We start from the raw sequence: 17,261 nt of genomic DNA, 5'->3' as shown, positions 1-17,261 counted from the left end.
TAAAATTAAAGTCTGCGCTGTGGCCTTACGCATTGCAAAGCGTAATGCTTGCACTGGATAATGCCACAGCGCAGACTTAACTTTGAGGTCTAAACGGATGTTCCGCCTCATCCTTCGCTGTTCCGCCTCATCATTCGCTGAGCTGATTCCGTAGATCGCAGAGATTGGTTGATTGGCTCTTTGGGTGTTTTGCGGGTAAGTAGACGCGCAGGCATTTTTTAGAGTGTAGAACGCTATTTTCTTTTAAATACAGCGACAACGTGATTGTCGACCCTTTCGCCGAGTCATTTCAGGCCTAGTTTTGTCTGCTGTTTGAAAAAGAGCTGGCTGCCACGTACCTAAACTAAGACGATCAAAGACCCGGAGTTGGATTTAATTCGCAAGGGCTTTCCAACTCTCCACCCGAAACACTGCGCCGTCAGACAGCATTAATCAATTCTTTCATTGCCTTAGTTAAACATATAAAAAAGCGCAAAAAAGACAAGGAAAAGAAGTATATACAGGACCAGCACTAACTTTCAACTAGTTTTACTGAAGAAAAGCAAGCATATACACTCACGACAGACGAAGCAGCACCACATAAAAGTTGATTATTTTCTACCCGATCATTCAAAAACTGAAATCCCAACCAGGCAAAACCGTAACGCTTGCCGTGTGCCTGGTATCCAAAGGCTGTGATTGTATCTGTAGCAGAAGGTGCCCTTAAGAAAATAAGAAAGGACGTTAGCCCGCGCCCAGAGGCAGGTCAAGCGAGACAGAAAGTTGCGGTTGTTCCTTAGATGCACAGAACAGCGCACAGTCTTGGAAAAATAGCAAAACGTGTAAACGTAAAAGCTGTTTATTCTGCATCCGAAAAGCTCGCAAAAATGTGCAAGCTGAGAGACCCCTTCTGCAAGTTACCAACCGGCTGCCCAATCAAGCACAGGCGTCCGTTTGTCGCGTGCACGGAGGGGTGGTGTATCGAATTCCACTTTCATGTGGCAAAATATATGTCGGCCAGACAGGCCGATGTTTAAATGTACGGCTAAGGGAACACTACCAGAAAGTGAACGGGGTTGGGGATGGCCATATGTCGTGTCACTGTCATGGCTGCGGGTGCAAACTTCTATTTGCTTCTTTCTCGCTAGGCACAAAGATATGACTGCTAGAGAGATGATTGAGGCGGACGCCATAAATAGTTCCGGCACGTGTTGTATCAGCGTGGCTTCAATTGACTTGGCGGAAAAAGTGTTAGTGTACTTGCGGTCCGATATTTACGGCCCATTTTAGATTTAGCCTGGTTATTTCATACACCCAATATAATATTATCCGACATCTACGATTTGTAATGTCGAGGCAAATGTTTTCGTTTTTGGTGACATGGGAATCAATAGGAAAACAAAACAGACTGTGGCGTGACATCCTTCCGTGAAGTGAAATCTTTCTGTAGCTCTCCCCCCCACCCATCCTCCCCCTCCCCAAAAGGTTGATTCATATATCCGCCCGGTATGAGGCCAAATAAAACTATCGGTTTTAGCATTATGATATAGCTATTACTGTATTCAGTAGAAACGAACCTTTGTTCTCTCCCATTTGTTCTTACACGTGGGCAAATTGATATTGGGTATTTTGACTGATTAAAAGCCTTCAATAAGGTAAATCATGACTTTCTCTTGTATAATCTCTCTTTACACGGCGTTTCGTCGTCCCTTTTAAACTTGTTTCATAGTTATCTGTCGGATAGAAATGGTAGAATAGTGTAGAATAAATATCTTGAATAGCTTATCAGATGTATTTACTCCAACTTCGGGATTCCCTCAGGGAACAAAATTGGGGCTGCTACTTTTTCTTATATTCATCAGTGATATAGAATTGTGCATACAAACTGCAAAACTGCTCTTATACTTCGTCTCACCATACGATGGACTAAAGGCAGAAGCTACGAACCGCCAGATCCAATCACGAGCCACTTAGACATTGAGTGGCATTTCGCTTCGAAGCACGTATCGGTGCCCACGTCTCGGATGACTGATGGGAATGGGCCGACAGTGGATCGGACCGAGCAATCAGTGACTCAGCAATTTTACATTGCAAAGAAAGCCACGGCTTACTGGCTCATTGCAGTGTCGAAGCTATAAAAATGACGCAGCGTTTTTGGATTCGGAGCATTATTCGTCCAAACCTAACCAATTCTAAGCGTGTCATAGTTTAGCGTGAAACGTGATTGGACCTGGCGGCCCATGGCTTTTGCCTTTAGTCCATCGTACGATGAGACGAAGTATAGTTGCGGACGATATTAAGCTTTATCTGATAATCCATCGGGAAGATGAGTGAGCTCTTTTGGAAGAAGGTGTCTAACGTATTTCATACTATTGCTCACGTAACTTTTCGATGGCCAATCCAGATAAAACGAAAGTGATGTCTATGTGTAAGCAACACGAAAAAAGTTCACATCAATATTTTATCGGAAATTCTACTATTCAACGTGTGAAACAAGTTCGTGACCTTGGTGCTCATTCTGATAGTAATCTTACCTTTTTCATAACATGTTACACAAGTTGTTGCTTTTGCCTTTAGAACAATGGGGATGATATCACGTTTGACTTATGATTTTTCAGATATAATGTGCGTAGTTAATTTTTTGTTTTCTAGTACGAGGTAAACTTGAGTTTTTTTAGATTAGTCTGGAATTCGTTAGCAATAACCGACGCTGCACGGATAGAAAGAGCCCAGAAGCGATTTATAGGCCTTTATTACGATAGATATTTTTGTAAGAAATATTATTATTATAAATAAATTCTTAAAGAACTTTCACTACAGAACCTGTCAAAAAAAAAAAAAGAATTGCTCCTGACATAATATTTTCACACAAAGTGGTTCACGGCCAAATAGACAGCTATCTTGTGTCGTCTTTAAACTTTCATGTACCCGACCGTGTCGTTAGAAATTCAATTGTGCTTTATACATCTATTCAAACAAGGCTGTCCCCTTTGGATCGAAGGCAAATTTGTTTAAATTAATTCCCGACTCATGTAGATATATTTTGAATTTTACTGCGGTTAAACGACTCCTTGATATGCATATTTTTGGTTTCTGACTAGTGTAATAATTTAATTTCAAGTGCATATGTCGTTTGAGATTGTGTACTGTATCCTGTTTTTTTTGTTTGTGTGTTTGTTTTGCTTTATTCCTTTTTAACGTTTTATGTGGCACCTTGCTGTTACCAAAAGGTTGTTCAGAGGCTTAAGACAAATAAGGACTTTTTATTTTTATTACAACGACGAAATATCCCAACAATGAAGAAAAATTGAATAAGCAATCATTTGATACAACATATCCGTTTTGTTCTATGGTATTATTAAGACAAAAGTATATACGTTAAAGAAGGAAATACAATAAAAGTGTGTTACCTGGCTCCTGGCTACGTCATTAATGTCTAGAATCTTTAGAACATTTTACCCATTTCAAGTGGAAGAAGCCCAGCTGCGCTGTCAAGGGACGCCTTCTGTTCCGGGATGCGTGACGGTAGAATGATGCCCGACTCCAAGGGCCTCCTGGCTACTGTTCCGGGAGCTGTCAGAGCCTGGTTTGAAATGATTGAGCACTTTGGAACTGGGAAGGTATGTGGAACTGAAGACATTTTACCACCCTGTGATTAAGAATAGGATTTTCATTTGGGTTTTGGTACAGCAGATCACGAATAAAGGCTATCTTCATTACCTAATAAATAATCTATGCAATAATTTCCGATAAATTGAAAACGTTCGTTTTTGCTCTTTTTACTGTTGTAATTTTTTCACCAAGGTTTCTGGATGTACTACCGTGCTTAAAAAGAATATCTCACGTCATAATCTAAACCATTCTCATATTTCATGACTGTTCACTCTTTGAATTTGAGTCGAGATCAATTGGAAGCAATATTAATTATGTAATAATTAGTTAAAAACAATAGTTAAATCTTATTTATGAGATAATTCTAAATTATTCTAGGTGTTGAAATTTCGAAAGCAACGCAGTTAGTGACGCTAGCTGAGTTAGTAACGTAATTAGTAGCACACAGGCTCATAATTGAGTATTCTCTATAGCGGACCACTTCTTAGAAGCAGCGTCGGGACTACCGAGTGGTGCACACAGCATATGTGAAAATACATATATCAAAATATAACATTCTGCAGGTCATTACTGCACCTTAGGAAGCACGACACTTACATAATTAAGGGCATACCTATGTTGTTACGCTCATAATGAAGACATCCATTCCGGAACATGACGAATAAAATCCCAATGGGAGATAAGAATATTTAATTTATGTTCGCGTACAGCATTAAAAAGTTAGTTGCAGTATCGCTAAAGTTAAAGCATTGGACATGCAAGCTGGCTCTTCCGGTATGATCAAAAGAATAAATGGACTGGATTAAATCCATCCAAACAACATTTCCGCCAACTAACTTGTCAAAAAAATGGTTGTACTCTCTTCTCACTGACAGCATACGCAATGAAAACCGGTAAAGCAAATATACGTTTTTAGTTAGGCCTCTTTGTTTTGGTAGTACCTTGACTAGGTTATTGCACTTCAGACAACCTTCTGAAGATATGGGCGGTGCACTTGCGAATATGAATGCTTTAATTGTGTGTACACTATAAAGCTTTTCTTTTTTTATAAATCTGAATGTTTCAAAACCGCTCGGAATGTTTTACATCTGTTAAGAAAAATAATATTTTTTCTGCCCTCTAACTATTGTACATTATTCTTGTTTTCTTGAGAACGAACATGCTTAATAAGACTAGCTGTATTTGTGCTCTTTATTTTGTGATGGCATAAAATTATAGGAATATGACATAGCGCAGTGGAAATTGTCTACCTTAAAAGTCTTTTTTCAGCTTACAATGGCCGAGTTGCTGGAACCTGCGATTTGCTACGGAGACGAGGGCTTTCCTGTAGGAATAACGTGCGCTGCAGAATGGATGACACTTCAATCCCGGCTTAGAAAGATACATGGTGGGCGGGTATTTCTAAACCAAGATGGTTTAACCCCATTCCCAGGTGACGTGTGGAGGAATGCCTCTCAGGCTGCACTTCTAAAGGTGAATACTTTCGCGTACGGTATTTATTCCTTGATTATAACTGCTCCATATTGAATGGGATTGTTCTAAATGCGTAAGTGCGTAATTGAAAAGTGATGAGTCTGATGTAATATTTAGAGGTCAGGAAGTCTTTAGGCTCCGATCCTTTCTTCCTCTTGAGGTAGCATCTTTCACATTCAATATCTCGACTAGGATGTTTAAAAAAAATTAAAGCCGTTTACAACTCCCTGTTACGCCGAATTAGAGCGCAGCCCTTTAGGAGGAGGAGGAAAAGGTATGGAGAGGAGCCTATGCCCCTCCTCTTCTCCTGCTCGCCTCCCATTTAGGCAAATTTTCCGCTAATTTTAGCGGGGAAATTTTTCCGCTAAATTTAGCGGGAAAATTGTTGCGCTACATTTAGCGGGGAAATTTTCCTCCTAAGTCGCTAGACCTCGCGGGGAGATTTTTCCGCTAGATTTATCGGGGAAATTTTCTGCTAGATTTAGTGGGGAAATTTTCTCCCTAAATATAGCGGGAAACTTTTTCCGCTACATTTAGCGAGGATATTTTTCTGTTAGATATAGCGAGGAAAGTTTCCCGCTAAATTTAGCGGGGAAATTTTCCCACTAAGTTTAGCGGGGATATTTTTCCGATAAATTTAGTGTGGAAATTTTCCAGCTAGATTTAGCGGGGAAATTTTCCCGCTAAATTTAGCGGGGAAATTTTTCCGGTAAATTTAGGGGGGAAATTTTTTCGCTAGATTTAGCGGGGAAACTTTTCGCTAGATTTAGCGGGGAAAATTTTCCGCCAAATTTGGCGGGAAACTTACCCATAATGCACCGCGCGGTTACGCCGACGCCGATGGCGACGCCGACGGTGGCGCCGACGCCGCTCAAGCCGGAAACAGGCGCCTAAGAGCTGCGCTCTAAAACAATTCATAGGAGTGTAAGGAATGCCATCGTGCACCCTCCGGCAATATGAAAGACCCACTGGGAGCGCGTGGCAGAGGCGGTGGCTGAGGGGGGCGCTGCGCGCGCTTTGGGCAATTCCATGTCGCTCGGAGGGGAGGCCTCACTCGGTGCTCAGCTGCGCCAGCCGCGCCGAGACGATTTTGATTTCTGTTTGGCGGGAGAGCGCTTCTTACGCGGCACGCCTGGGAGTATTGCAAAGGAGGCTCGAGTGAAGTCTCGTTATCACGGGTGCTTTTATGATTTTTTTTTGTGCAAATTGTCAAATCAAGCATTGCGAAAAAAACAAAGATTACATTTATGCTGATGCCATGTACTGCACAAATGAAATATGTTGAAGAGCGCGTCTGTTCCTTAGTTTGTTAGAAGAACGCCGCGGGTATCGCAGTTTGACCGAGCGCGAATAATCGCTCTCGCCCAGGCCGGTGTGTGGCAAGCCTTGGTAGGGCATGCACGCAAATCGGCGCGAAGGTGGATCAAGGTGTTCTCGACGCGGCTCGCCAGCTGGCGCGGCTGAGCACCGAGTGAGGCCTCCCCTCCGAGCGACATGGAATTGCCCAAAGCGGGAGCAGCGCCTCCCACAGCCACCGCCTCTGCCACGCGCTCCGAGTGTGTCTTTCATATCGCCGGAGAGTGTACATCGCTTTCAGCGCGGCAGCCGCGACCTTGTTCGCGTCTTTGTATACAAAGAACTTCCTTCCGTGTAGTGTTCCAATGCAGTTCCAATGCAACAGAATGCTATAATGCAGTTACCGCTTTAAAGAGTAACGAAACCTTCAGTCACGCACATCTGCTATATTCTTAGAAGTAGGTCTCCGTCATCCGCAATGACGACACGCATCCAACGAGCCATCGCTCGCTGCAACAGAACACTATATACTATGAGGTTCTAACTGAAGGCTCAAACATGTGAATGCATTTTCATCGCAAACATTAGCACTGCACTGCCCGTCTACGTTGTTGGAAATAAAAATAGAAGTAGTGCCATTACTTCTAAATCAGCCCTCGTAACCCTTCCTAACGAAGGTAACATGTCTAATGCAAAATCGCATCTGCACTTTGCATAGCTTCGTTATTTAACGGAGTAATGCCTTAACCAGCTCACAAAATGGGCACTCTAGGTAAAGGAGGTGAGCACAGGCGGGTCCCAATGGGTGCAATGCGGGTTGAAAACTTTGAACTTCCAGGGTAGCTCTAAACACAATCTCAAGCCAAGGAATGCTGAAGCAAAAAGGGAAAAATATCGATTACATTTTAAATTCCAGAGAATTGCATCAGAAGGTCCTTGCGCAGTCTACGAGGGATCTGTCGCTCGAAATATTGTCGGTGCCGTGAAGAGCGCCGGTGGCGTTATGACGTTGGATGACCTCCAGTTTCACATGAAGTCGGCGGATTCAACCATTTTACCAGCCATATCCACAACATATCGCGAAGTAACTGTTCACACAACTCCTCCGCCAAGCCAAGGCGCTGTGCTACTTGAAGCTCTCAATATTATGGAGGGGTTCGACGTCGCAGGTACGTAATAATGCTGATACTGCTGCAAAAGGCTGGGCATACTTCGGTCACTATTTTTACGCAATAAATAGGCACTTAGCTATAGTAAAACGCTGATTAAATTTTTTTTAAAGATAAACAAATGTTTTTGCTAGACTGCCTGATGCTTGAATGTTCAGCCATTGCACCTCCAAAGTTTGACTCCGCTTCCCTAAATCACATTACAAAAGTATAATGTATTTTAATCTCTCATTATCAGGACGACAATTTCACCAGTTCAGTTGGTGTGGTTGTACTCATTTTTTGTACAGCGGGGAACTTTAAAACTCATGAATCGGCGAAGAAAATCCGCATTACGCTGAATAAACACAACTTTGTGCGGGGCTGAATTGTTGAGCTCGAAGTATTTTAAGCTACCCTGTTCCTACATTTTTGTTCAATTGAGTGAAGTACAGTCTGAGATAAAAAAGCAAAAAGGCGATAAACAAATATACCGTGCTTTTTTAAATGACACAGGACGCGTTCGTATCTCTAATTCAATATAGACAGGGAGAAATTAAATGAAAAAGTGCTGTGACATAAGGGTTTGCCTACTCCTTTCTTTCATTTTTAATATGTAACCGTGAACTGCCTTCTTTTTGTCTCTATACGCAGGTCTTCAGTCAAAGCCTTCCGAGTTCCATCATCTTATGCTCGAAGCATTCAGACTGGCGCTCGCCGATGGCCTGTTAGATATTTCAGATGCACAATTTGCGTCTATAGGCAGAATGATCTGCAAGGAACACGCTAAAAAGAAACGATCTCTCATCAGCCATGAAAGGTGAGAGTATGTATATACATGCTAAGGGCTTAAAGATACAGGCCAAATATGTCACTGTGCGGGTGTTTCTCTCTGGAGCTTTCTGCCAATACACATATGCGAAACGCGCGTAATACCTTCGAATATCTATAAGCGTTTATATAGCTGTTTTCCACCGCTAATGCAAAGGCATAGTTTCGCCGATACTGGCTTAACAAAACGAGGCTCGAGTACTCCTCCTCACACAGCACAAAATGTCACCGCACTTGACCATGTTGACTCAACGTCACACCAGTGCGAGGAACCTAATAGACGACAACTTGAGCTGAGACATGGCGCTTCACGTTTCCCCACTCAGCGTTATGTGCTGGTCGAAGAGGAGTGCACTGGAGGGGCACAGCTGCACGCTCTGCACTCTTGCGCCCTTTACCAAGATATGAGCCGAGAAAGTGAAGGAAAAGTGCAGACGAGAGCGCACGGGGAGTTCGAAACGCCTAGCTCTGATTGGTAGAATTAGTGGGTAGACTTAAACCTAGCAGCCTTTGGCTCCAATGCACTCGTCGAACGCGTTAGAACATGGAACGCCGGCGTCCGGTGTTTGGCTTTCGAATTCGAATGGTTGGAGAAGTGCAGTGGACACAAAGGCAGCTTTAGGTCTATATCTAATTATTCGAAGCAGAGCTCGGCGTTTTGATATTCCGCAAACTCTCTTTTCCTCCTCTTCCTTAGCTTCTCGGCGCTGAGCACTTCACACAACTAGTGCTGAAAACACTACAGTCCTCATGAAGCCTCCTCCGCACCCTGGCCTCTTCCGAGCACGCGAGCTAAGCTTTATTTCATGTGAGCGCAACCGCCCCCCCCCCCCCCCCCCCCCCCCGAAACGAAGTTGCTATGAGACCGCCGAACGAAGTTGATATGAGACCGTCGTATCTGTAATGAATAACAAAAATTTGATTTGTACCCGAAGGAAAAATCCATCAATGTAACCCTGTTTGGCAGTCAATGTTTTCTAGTGGACCGCTGACTGTGCCTGACTGTACGTCAAGCAAGTCTGATTGGCCAACAAGTTACTCTGACCGACAGTCAAACTCCAGTCAGACTCTGCTTGTCGGCTTTCTGATGGTTTCCTGATGGCAGTCGGCCGCCGCGAAATTCCATCAGGATGTCTTGGTGGCGATTCTGACTGTACATCGATTGTCTCTGACTGTACGTCAAAAAGCTTTGACGTGCAGACAGACGTACGGTCAAAGGACGTAAAGTTCGTTCGGACACCACTATTTCGTCAAATCTATGAATACGAAAAGTAATCTATGCGCTAGAAAACGATTTCGGGGCGTCCCATAAAACCGCTGACGTTAGATATTTGACACGCAACCGACCGACAACCTTGATCAGAAGCCCGCCGAAGCGCCGAAAACGACACTTCGCCACTTCGCTTCGCCCATAGAGGCTTCGCCGCTTCGCCGCTTCGCCGAGCTTTCATGAACGATCGCTCTCGACTTGTTTTGTTTGCCCGCTTGCTCCAACCTGTCGATCCTGCCAGGATTCTACAATGTCTTATGTTTTAGTAGAAGTTCTACCCGACAAGACCCAGCCTGTTGTGAGTTCCGACGATGTAAGGGACTTTAGCGGTGTAGTCGAAGACGACAAGGTGTACAGGTCTACTGGGCCGGTGACGCGCGAACAAAAGGATCGTTATACGACGCGAAAGTACTCTACATGGCAGGTGAGTAGAACTGAAGTACGGCGAGTGATGTACGAGTGCTTTGCATAACATGCTGACGGCTTAACTGCATTTGCAGCCGAAGCATCTCGTATAAAACGATTAGTGAAATCGAGTTTCCAAAACGGTTCCATAGCATAGCGGTTACGGTGTGCGATTTGTACGCAAGTGGTCGCGGGTTCGAATCCGCGGTTGTTCTGCCTTTTTTCCTTTTTTTTTTTTCTCGAACATTTTGTTTTATCGAGGCATTTGGGGATATTTATGAGTGCGTATAGCTTTACTCTTATATAAATGCTGCCCTTGTTGATGAAAATCCCTTGGCAGTGGCAGTCAGACGTCATCTGATGGACCATCAGATGACGTCTGATGGTCCATCACGTTCCACCAAGGCTGCTGACTGGCAGTCAGTGTCCCAAATTACGTACCTTGATGGAATTTTCAATAGGGTAAGAAGTTTATAAGTGCAGTGTTCTGTAATTGGTACTATTCTAAGCGTGTGAATAATGATTGCGTGTGAGTATATAACGTTCAACTCTACACATAATACAAATGACCCGCTTTCGAAGATTATGTAAGGGGCGCGTTTTGATTATTTTGTTTTTTGCATGCCTCGTCTACTACGTCTCACACTCTAACTGGCTCCGCGACAGTCGGATTTAGATTGCCACCTCAGATGATGGCGCCCAAAAGTAAGACATTCACCTAGCGTTCAATTCCTTACCGTACTCGACTCAGGGCCCTGCTCAGCACCACCCAGTCTGCACATGTGTACAGAGTTTCGCCATACTAAAACGTCGCAATCTCTGTTACTACTGCTGTTGCCACGTTAGTACGTCAAAGGGGCGACTTTTTCGGCTTCCGCCAGGATATCGCCTCTATTAGGTATGACAGAGCTACCGTTGTCCACATACGTTCCGTGATCACTGTACGTGGCAGTTTGTTTACATTAACCTTCAAGAGGTACATTAATATTTACTGGAGGTATCCGTCAGGGCAATGAAGTCCTGTGCTCCAGAAGGACTTCCCAGACTGAATCAGGCGGGTACCCTGGTCGCCGCCGCCGTGGACACTCAGGGAAATGCTTGCTGCTTAATCAGCAGCACGGGCACGGCGTTCGGCTGCGCCGTCGTCCCTGAACACGGCTTTCCAATACAGGTAAGCAGTAATTTTCCAGTCATCAATCAAGAACTGCTCCTACAAAAGCGTGCAACGTAAAACGTTGTACTTTGAACGGCAAATTTGGTGGCCGGATGTGACGTCTCACTCAGTTCCAAGTTCCCTCTAACCTCTATTTGTTTTACGACATTTCGTCACGAGGCACCGGAAGTTTTTGCTTCCCATTTCTACAGCAGCGAGGTCCCCGTTTCTCTAGGTCACATCAACTCTCTACTCAAATATGTTGCTCTTGCAAAAACAGATTGCGAATTGTAGTTGCGAAGGAGGTCGTGAATCGCCCAAGCGATATAAACCCCTTTCAAAAGTCGCGGGCTGATTATTCCAAGGTCGGAAAAACAGACCCCGTGCGATATGCGAGTTATTACATAGGTAAAAGTGCATCCAATGCTAGATGCCCTCGAGTCAATGAAACAACGCCGACACGCAACGTCACTCCATTACTCAACATTTTTTGGGGGGAGGGACGGGGAGGCAGGTTGCTTTCTAACCCAACCAAAGAAATTAAGTGCACCGTGACGTTGCGGTTGTAGTTTGTGTGCACGTGTCAAGAACTGCTCCTACAAAGACCGCCATTCTGAAGAAAGCTCACAACTTCCAACAGATGGCAGTTTTTAAAAATTTTCGCTGGGGAAGACCCGTTCCAGCATACAGGGCAAAAGCTTTCTAAAAAAGTGTGCATACGCGGCTGAGGCGTGCTTCCTTAACGTCGATGCGTGCCGCATTTCAGGGGCGAGGCATGGGATTCAACACCGTGCACGGGCATCCAAACTGCGTAGCGCCACGCAAGAAGCCGTACCACACTCTGATGCCTGTTCTGGTGACCGACACGCGCTCCGGAAAGCTTTTGGCCGTCATGGGAACCCAGGGGGCTGCCATGCAACCGCTGGCAATTCTTCAGGTAAAATTTGGATTATTTATTTATATTTCACTCTGATAGTTGTTTCATATTTTATAATATCAGCTCTCATATATCTTCTTTTTTCTACATCCATCTGGAGGTTCATCCCTATTTCTTAGAAATACGTGCATAACTTTTCTCCGTTTTTACGATATGTAATCTATGTATGTATGCTATGTAATAATGCATGCGTTTTTCGGCGACTGAGAGCTTTTTTTTCATTATTCTTTCTTTGTACTTTGCCTCTCAGCGTTCTGCGTCGTGTTACGCAATCAGCGCAGGATTCATTTCAGGGGTTACTGGCTTTGAAGTGCTAGACTGTTCAATACCTCGTCCCCCCCCCCCCCCCCCCCGCCCCCATCGCCACCCACGTTTGTTTTGAAAATGAACTGCTGCGCGCCGTGAGTGGGTATCTTTTCATTCTTATTGAGACCTCAACTGGGACAAGCAAACGGCTAGTGCGAAAAACTTGGTGCTCCTCCCTGAAGAAGGAATCTGAACTGGCGTCACAAGGTATGCGGACGAGAGTGTATCTGCGCTGCTGTGAGTCTGAGTAACCCTTTTTCGTGTGGGTACTGCCTCCTGGTCCATCTCACGTACACTTTTTGCTACAGTCTACCCGCGTTTGGCACCAAAGTCCACTGCAATAATCACCTTTTTTTGGCTGCGATTTTTGTCAACCGGGCGGTTCGAACTACTGTTTTGCCAAACATTTCTTTACACTGCATTCTGAAATTTCAGGTACTTTTGAGTATGATCGACCACTGTTTAAATCCCCAAGACGCGGTGACGAAGCGACGAATGAAAATTGGATCGATTACGGATACGCACCCGGAGTAAGTATGGATGTCTTCATAACGTATTGTGGTCGCCTGTGACACCTTAACCGGGCAGCGCGCTCTTAGACACACCTCTAGCTTGACCTTGAAATGCAGAACTCTTCGGAAGACGCGCGACTCTTCTTTCGGGCAGAGGGGACACGCAGTGAAACGCGTCGCAACTCTTGGCGACAGATATAGGCATGCTGCCAACTATCCAACTTGGTAGCAAACACGTTTGTGTTTATTCGCGTGTGCTAAATGGCAAAATAAATTTAATTGCTTTGGCAAGAAATCTGTGTCCTTGTTCTTGATCAGTAAAGCTCGGAAGCGGCGCAAAGCTTCTTCAAAGGTGGAAATCGCGGCGTTCCTTTAGCAACGTTATTCCGATGACTAGGGCATGAGTACACGCTCAGTGACGGCGAAACCTCGAGAGTATTCACAAACCAAGCCTGGAAATATATTTTCTTGTCCAGACCCAGTTATGGAAACATTATTGCTGGGCGATTGACCGATGAAACTTATATGAATCGAATAACACTTTAATTGTGATTAATATGTTTAATTGGTTAATCGCTTAAATTGAGACGAACCAAAACAAAACAAAGAAAAACATTATTCGCTTTCCTCATCTGGCAAACGTGTATTGGAAAAAAAAGGACCACATGTTTCAACCAAGTTTTGAAGTAGTCAAGTAGTTGTGGTCATAGAACTCATGCATCAAATGTCAGCAAGTCTGTTACCAGACACGTTCGTGTTCCTCCCAAAGTCGACGGGAGAGCCGTTCGTCGCGTCGTTCAGTGGAGGCGGTCCGCAGAAAAGTTTGGCGGTTCGGCTGGACAATCGACTGAATATTCACGGGGATAATTTTAGACATTCCGCGGACTGCGTTTACCTTGAAACTACCGAGAACACAAAGAGGGAGTGCGATGTCTACATGGTTGGCGGGGTGTCGGCTTCCGCAGTGCTCGGCATGACGTTTCTTCGGCTCACGCCGAACGCTGTCCATGCCCTCAAACAAAATCCCCGGGCACCCTTCGACAACTGCAGAGCCTAGTGAAGTCGAAACTGCGAGCAGTAATACACACTTCAAAGACTGGAAGAGTACACCAATACGAAGGGTAATCTTTAGGTGAAATTTGAACGTACTGTAAGCGGTACGTAGGGTCGACGTTTACAACTCAGAACAAGGCGGGAAGATTATATTTCACATGGTCGCTTCAACGCCATCCGAGCGTCTGTTTAGCGCAGCAGTGACTATGAAGAACAAGAAAAAGAGCTCCTTCCTGCAGGAGGGTATTAACAAACTACTTTGAATTTACAATGGGAAAAATAAGCTAAAAGTCCCTTTAGACTGCTCCCAAAAACGCATCCAAGTTGAAATGGAAAATATATACATTGCGTGGGTTATTATCACATAGAAAACATTAAAAAAAATCAGCAAAAGTAAGAAGTGTAAATTTGTCCTCGTTTATATATTATGCATTGAAATCATCGGAACCTATTATTCGATTAATTAATCGATTAATTCGTTCCGATCAATTGGGTTAAAATTTTAATAAACTCCCAGCCCTTGAAAACACCGGTATTCATCACCTACCGTACAACATCAAACGTTTAAAAACAGAAAGCCCCCCCCCCCCTCTGTTTTGTACGTCAACACAAAACGAAGCAACATAGTATTCCCTTTCATAAAATAAAATTGGAATTTTAAGCGTGAAATCAATTTTCCAGATTCTTAGTGAAAAAATTTCTCATAGTGTGGTCAATACCCAATCACTTCCCGGGCCTCCGACGGTAGACAATCCGAGGTGCCCGCCGAGGTCCGGGAAAACAACCTACAACTACCGGTCCCTTAGCAGCCAATGGGATTGCAGCGTTAGCTGATAAGGAAGCCCAAGATCCAATCACTAAGCAAGAAGCGTTAATTTAATGTTCTTAAGCTGTCAGTGAGGATGTTTACACTGAGGCAGACCTTACGCTCATGCTTCTTACTTCTTGATTGATACCTTGGCGTTCTGACCGGATAATGCCGTCATTTCATTGGTTGCGGAGTGATGAGCAAAATCCAAAGGAGCTTCATAACGAGAGCTTTCCTCTTTGAGAATTTCCTAACGTAGGAAGTAACACTTTAAAATGAGCAAGCCAACAGACCACTCTTTTTGCGACCAAACAAAGACCAAGCTTCTTCAATAGTGCTCCATTGAAGCTCTCATACTCACGGTGTGTAATATTGTAGTGTGTTAGTTTGTACGTGTCCAAACAATGCTCTCCGATATCCGTGCCCTAGAAACAGGAAGCAGCTCGATGAAACATTATTTGTAAGAAGCCGAATTAGTTCATGAGTCGAACCTGTCTTTCGTTCCTTTCTATACTTTGGAAAATTATGTTTCAGGGAGGCACGGCTGCGGGGCGCACCACAGTTGCTGACGAAACTCAAGCGGCTGGGCGTGTCTTTCAAACGCTCGGCCTTTCGCCTGCGCTCCGTGCCTTCCGTCGTGCTCTGGCTGCTCGCGCGCGCTCGAGGTGCACCCGACGTTGAAGCGTTGTCGAAGGTAGCAAGCTCGCGCTGGAGCTGCAACACCTTAAGCTCCACCCGGCCTTTCTCACCTCGTCGGTGACTGTAGAAAACAATTGCATTGAAGGGGTATCCACACGAAGGAGAACTCCGCGGACGGAGCTCGTGACGTCAACAACCCGGGAAACTCCGTCCCCGGCTCCGCCGCGTGAATCTGGGGCTTTCGTGCTGATGGAATTAAGCCTCCGCGCCTCCGCCACGGAGGAGAACGGCGCCACGAGGCGTCAAAAAGGAATGACGTATGTCGCACGTGATGCGCGCTCCGCGGAGGAAAGGGGCGGATTTCTCCTTCGTGTGGATACCCCATGAGCGGGTAGTCTTGCAGTCAAACATTCGCCGAGACGTGCGGTATCGCGCCTGTGATTTCTAAACTACCATTCAATTGTTCTGGTGGAACATTTCTTTGCAGTGACGCGCTTACTATCGAGGAGGACATGGATGCAGCGAACATTGAAGGCCTTAAAGAGAAAGGACACCGTGTCAAACACATCCTTAATGGTTGGAAGCGTTCGTACATGGGTCAAGTAGAAGTTGTCGCTAAGGAAGAATTGTGGAGTGGCGAGACCAAGCAATCTGAAGAGCAGCAGGCGACTGCCGAAGTCCTGTGGTGTGGGTCGGATCCTCGATGTGGCGGTGGGGCTGTTGCTTACTAGAAATGAAAAATAAAAAAAAATACGCAGCATTTTATTTTCTCCGTTGAGGGCCTAGATTAGGTGCTGCAGAATGGGGGTCTGCCAGATCCACTACCGCTGCTATTACAGCTCCAGAATTGCAGCCGGCCACCGCAGAAGATTTTAATGACTTCATTAGGCGGAAATTGAAAATTCACTTTCTTGGACGCGTTAATGCACTAGTCGGAGATGCGTTCGAGGCACCACATTGCAGACGATCGACGCATTTTTGTTTTTCTTCGTAATTTGTGCCGCAAACAAGGACCTTTATGACAACAAACTGCGGAGAGGCGACAGAAAATTATTCCGTGCCAAAGATATTTTATGAATTACCCCCAAAAATTAATGAATTACATATCCTAAGACCCTGAAAATATCAACGCAAAACTAGATAATGAAGAAGAAAAAAAAAGAGTAGAAAGAACATACTAGGAAAAATTCATCTTATGAGAACTTTTCTCAACTGTCTTTGCTTGCTGGATCAAAAACAGTCTCGGTACAAACCGATACTAGGTCTTTACAATGCGCAGGTACGGGTAACACCCGATTCCAGGCTTTGGTTGCTGGGAATATAAAAAATTACTAAAGTACAGGTTTTTTTTTCATGCAAACGTTAATTATGTGTTTTCGTTACTATTTTCCCCTCCACCGCTTCTGTGGTGTCCCAGGCACGATACTTCTGGGCTAACTTAAAAAATGAGACGTCGTCGTCTTTTGAGACGTCATCGTGTTTCTTCCACCCAGTGTCAGGTGGTGTAACAAAAGGGTAAACCTACACCAGCTTGCCTGCGCCCTGTTTTTTCATTAAAAATGAACTACGAAATCTTTAAAAGAAGAGAAAACAACGTAATGAAGTGTGCCGTGTTCGATTGTAAACCTCGTGTCTCCCATCGGGCGCTTAGACACACCGTTTTGCTCTGCTATGTCTCGATACCGGAGTTACGGTGCCGGAGCTTCCGCGGTGCCAGCGACGGCGGCGCTGCGATCGTATGAAGCTGTACGCTGCTTTGCAATCCGCCTTACCACTGCTTTTGGCACGGTAGCGGGGGCAAGGTGCGATCTTTTTTTTCTGCGTTTTAACATTGTTCCG

The 17,261-nt window shown here is 44.7% G+C and overlaps 1 protein-coding gene across 1 annotated transcript; it reads left to right on the top strand.

Moving 5' to 3' along the window:
* The first annotated feature begins 3,494 nt into the window (after positions 1-3,494).
* Positions 3,495-16,153, top strand: LOC115330839 (glutathione hydrolase-like YwrD proenzyme). The gene is made up of 8 exons (XM_040213981.3): positions 3,495-3,599; positions 4,861-5,064; positions 7,277-7,529; positions 8,163-8,328; positions 11,023-11,185; positions 11,934-12,104; positions 12,846-12,940; positions 15,910-16,153. The coding sequence occupies exons 1-8, from the start codon at positions 3,495-3,497 to the stop codon at positions 16,151-16,153; spliced, it is 1,401 nt and encodes a 466-aa protein (XP_040069915.3).
* Positions 16,154-17,261: the final 1,108 nt, after the last annotated feature.

Source organism: Ixodes scapularis, unplaced genomic scaffold (genome assembly GCF_016920785.2).
Source record: "Ixodes scapularis isolate PalLabHiFi unplaced genomic scaffold, ASM1692078v2 PGA_scaffold1__304_contigs__length_218370807, whole genome shotgun sequence".
In the NCBI taxonomy this organism is placed as follows: Eukaryota; Metazoa; Arthropoda; class Arachnida; order Ixodida; family Ixodidae; genus Ixodes; species Ixodes scapularis.
This window is presented reverse-complemented; position numbering and strand designations above follow the sequence as displayed.

Bases quoted from the DNA above. Each gene is read 5' to 3' on its own strand.
- LOC115330839 (XM_040213981.3), top strand. From the start codon at position 3,495: ATGCGTGACGGTAGAATGATGCCCGACTCCAAGGGCCTCCTGGCTACT. The intron at 12,105-12,845 runs GTAAAATTTGGA...CTGAAATTTCAG, and splicing joins AACCGCTGGCAATTCTTCAG to GTACTTTTGAGTATGATCGA. The intron at 12,941-15,909 runs GTAAGTATGGAT...ATTTCTTTGCAG, and splicing joins ATTACGGATACGCACCCGGA to TGACGCGCTTACTATCGAGG.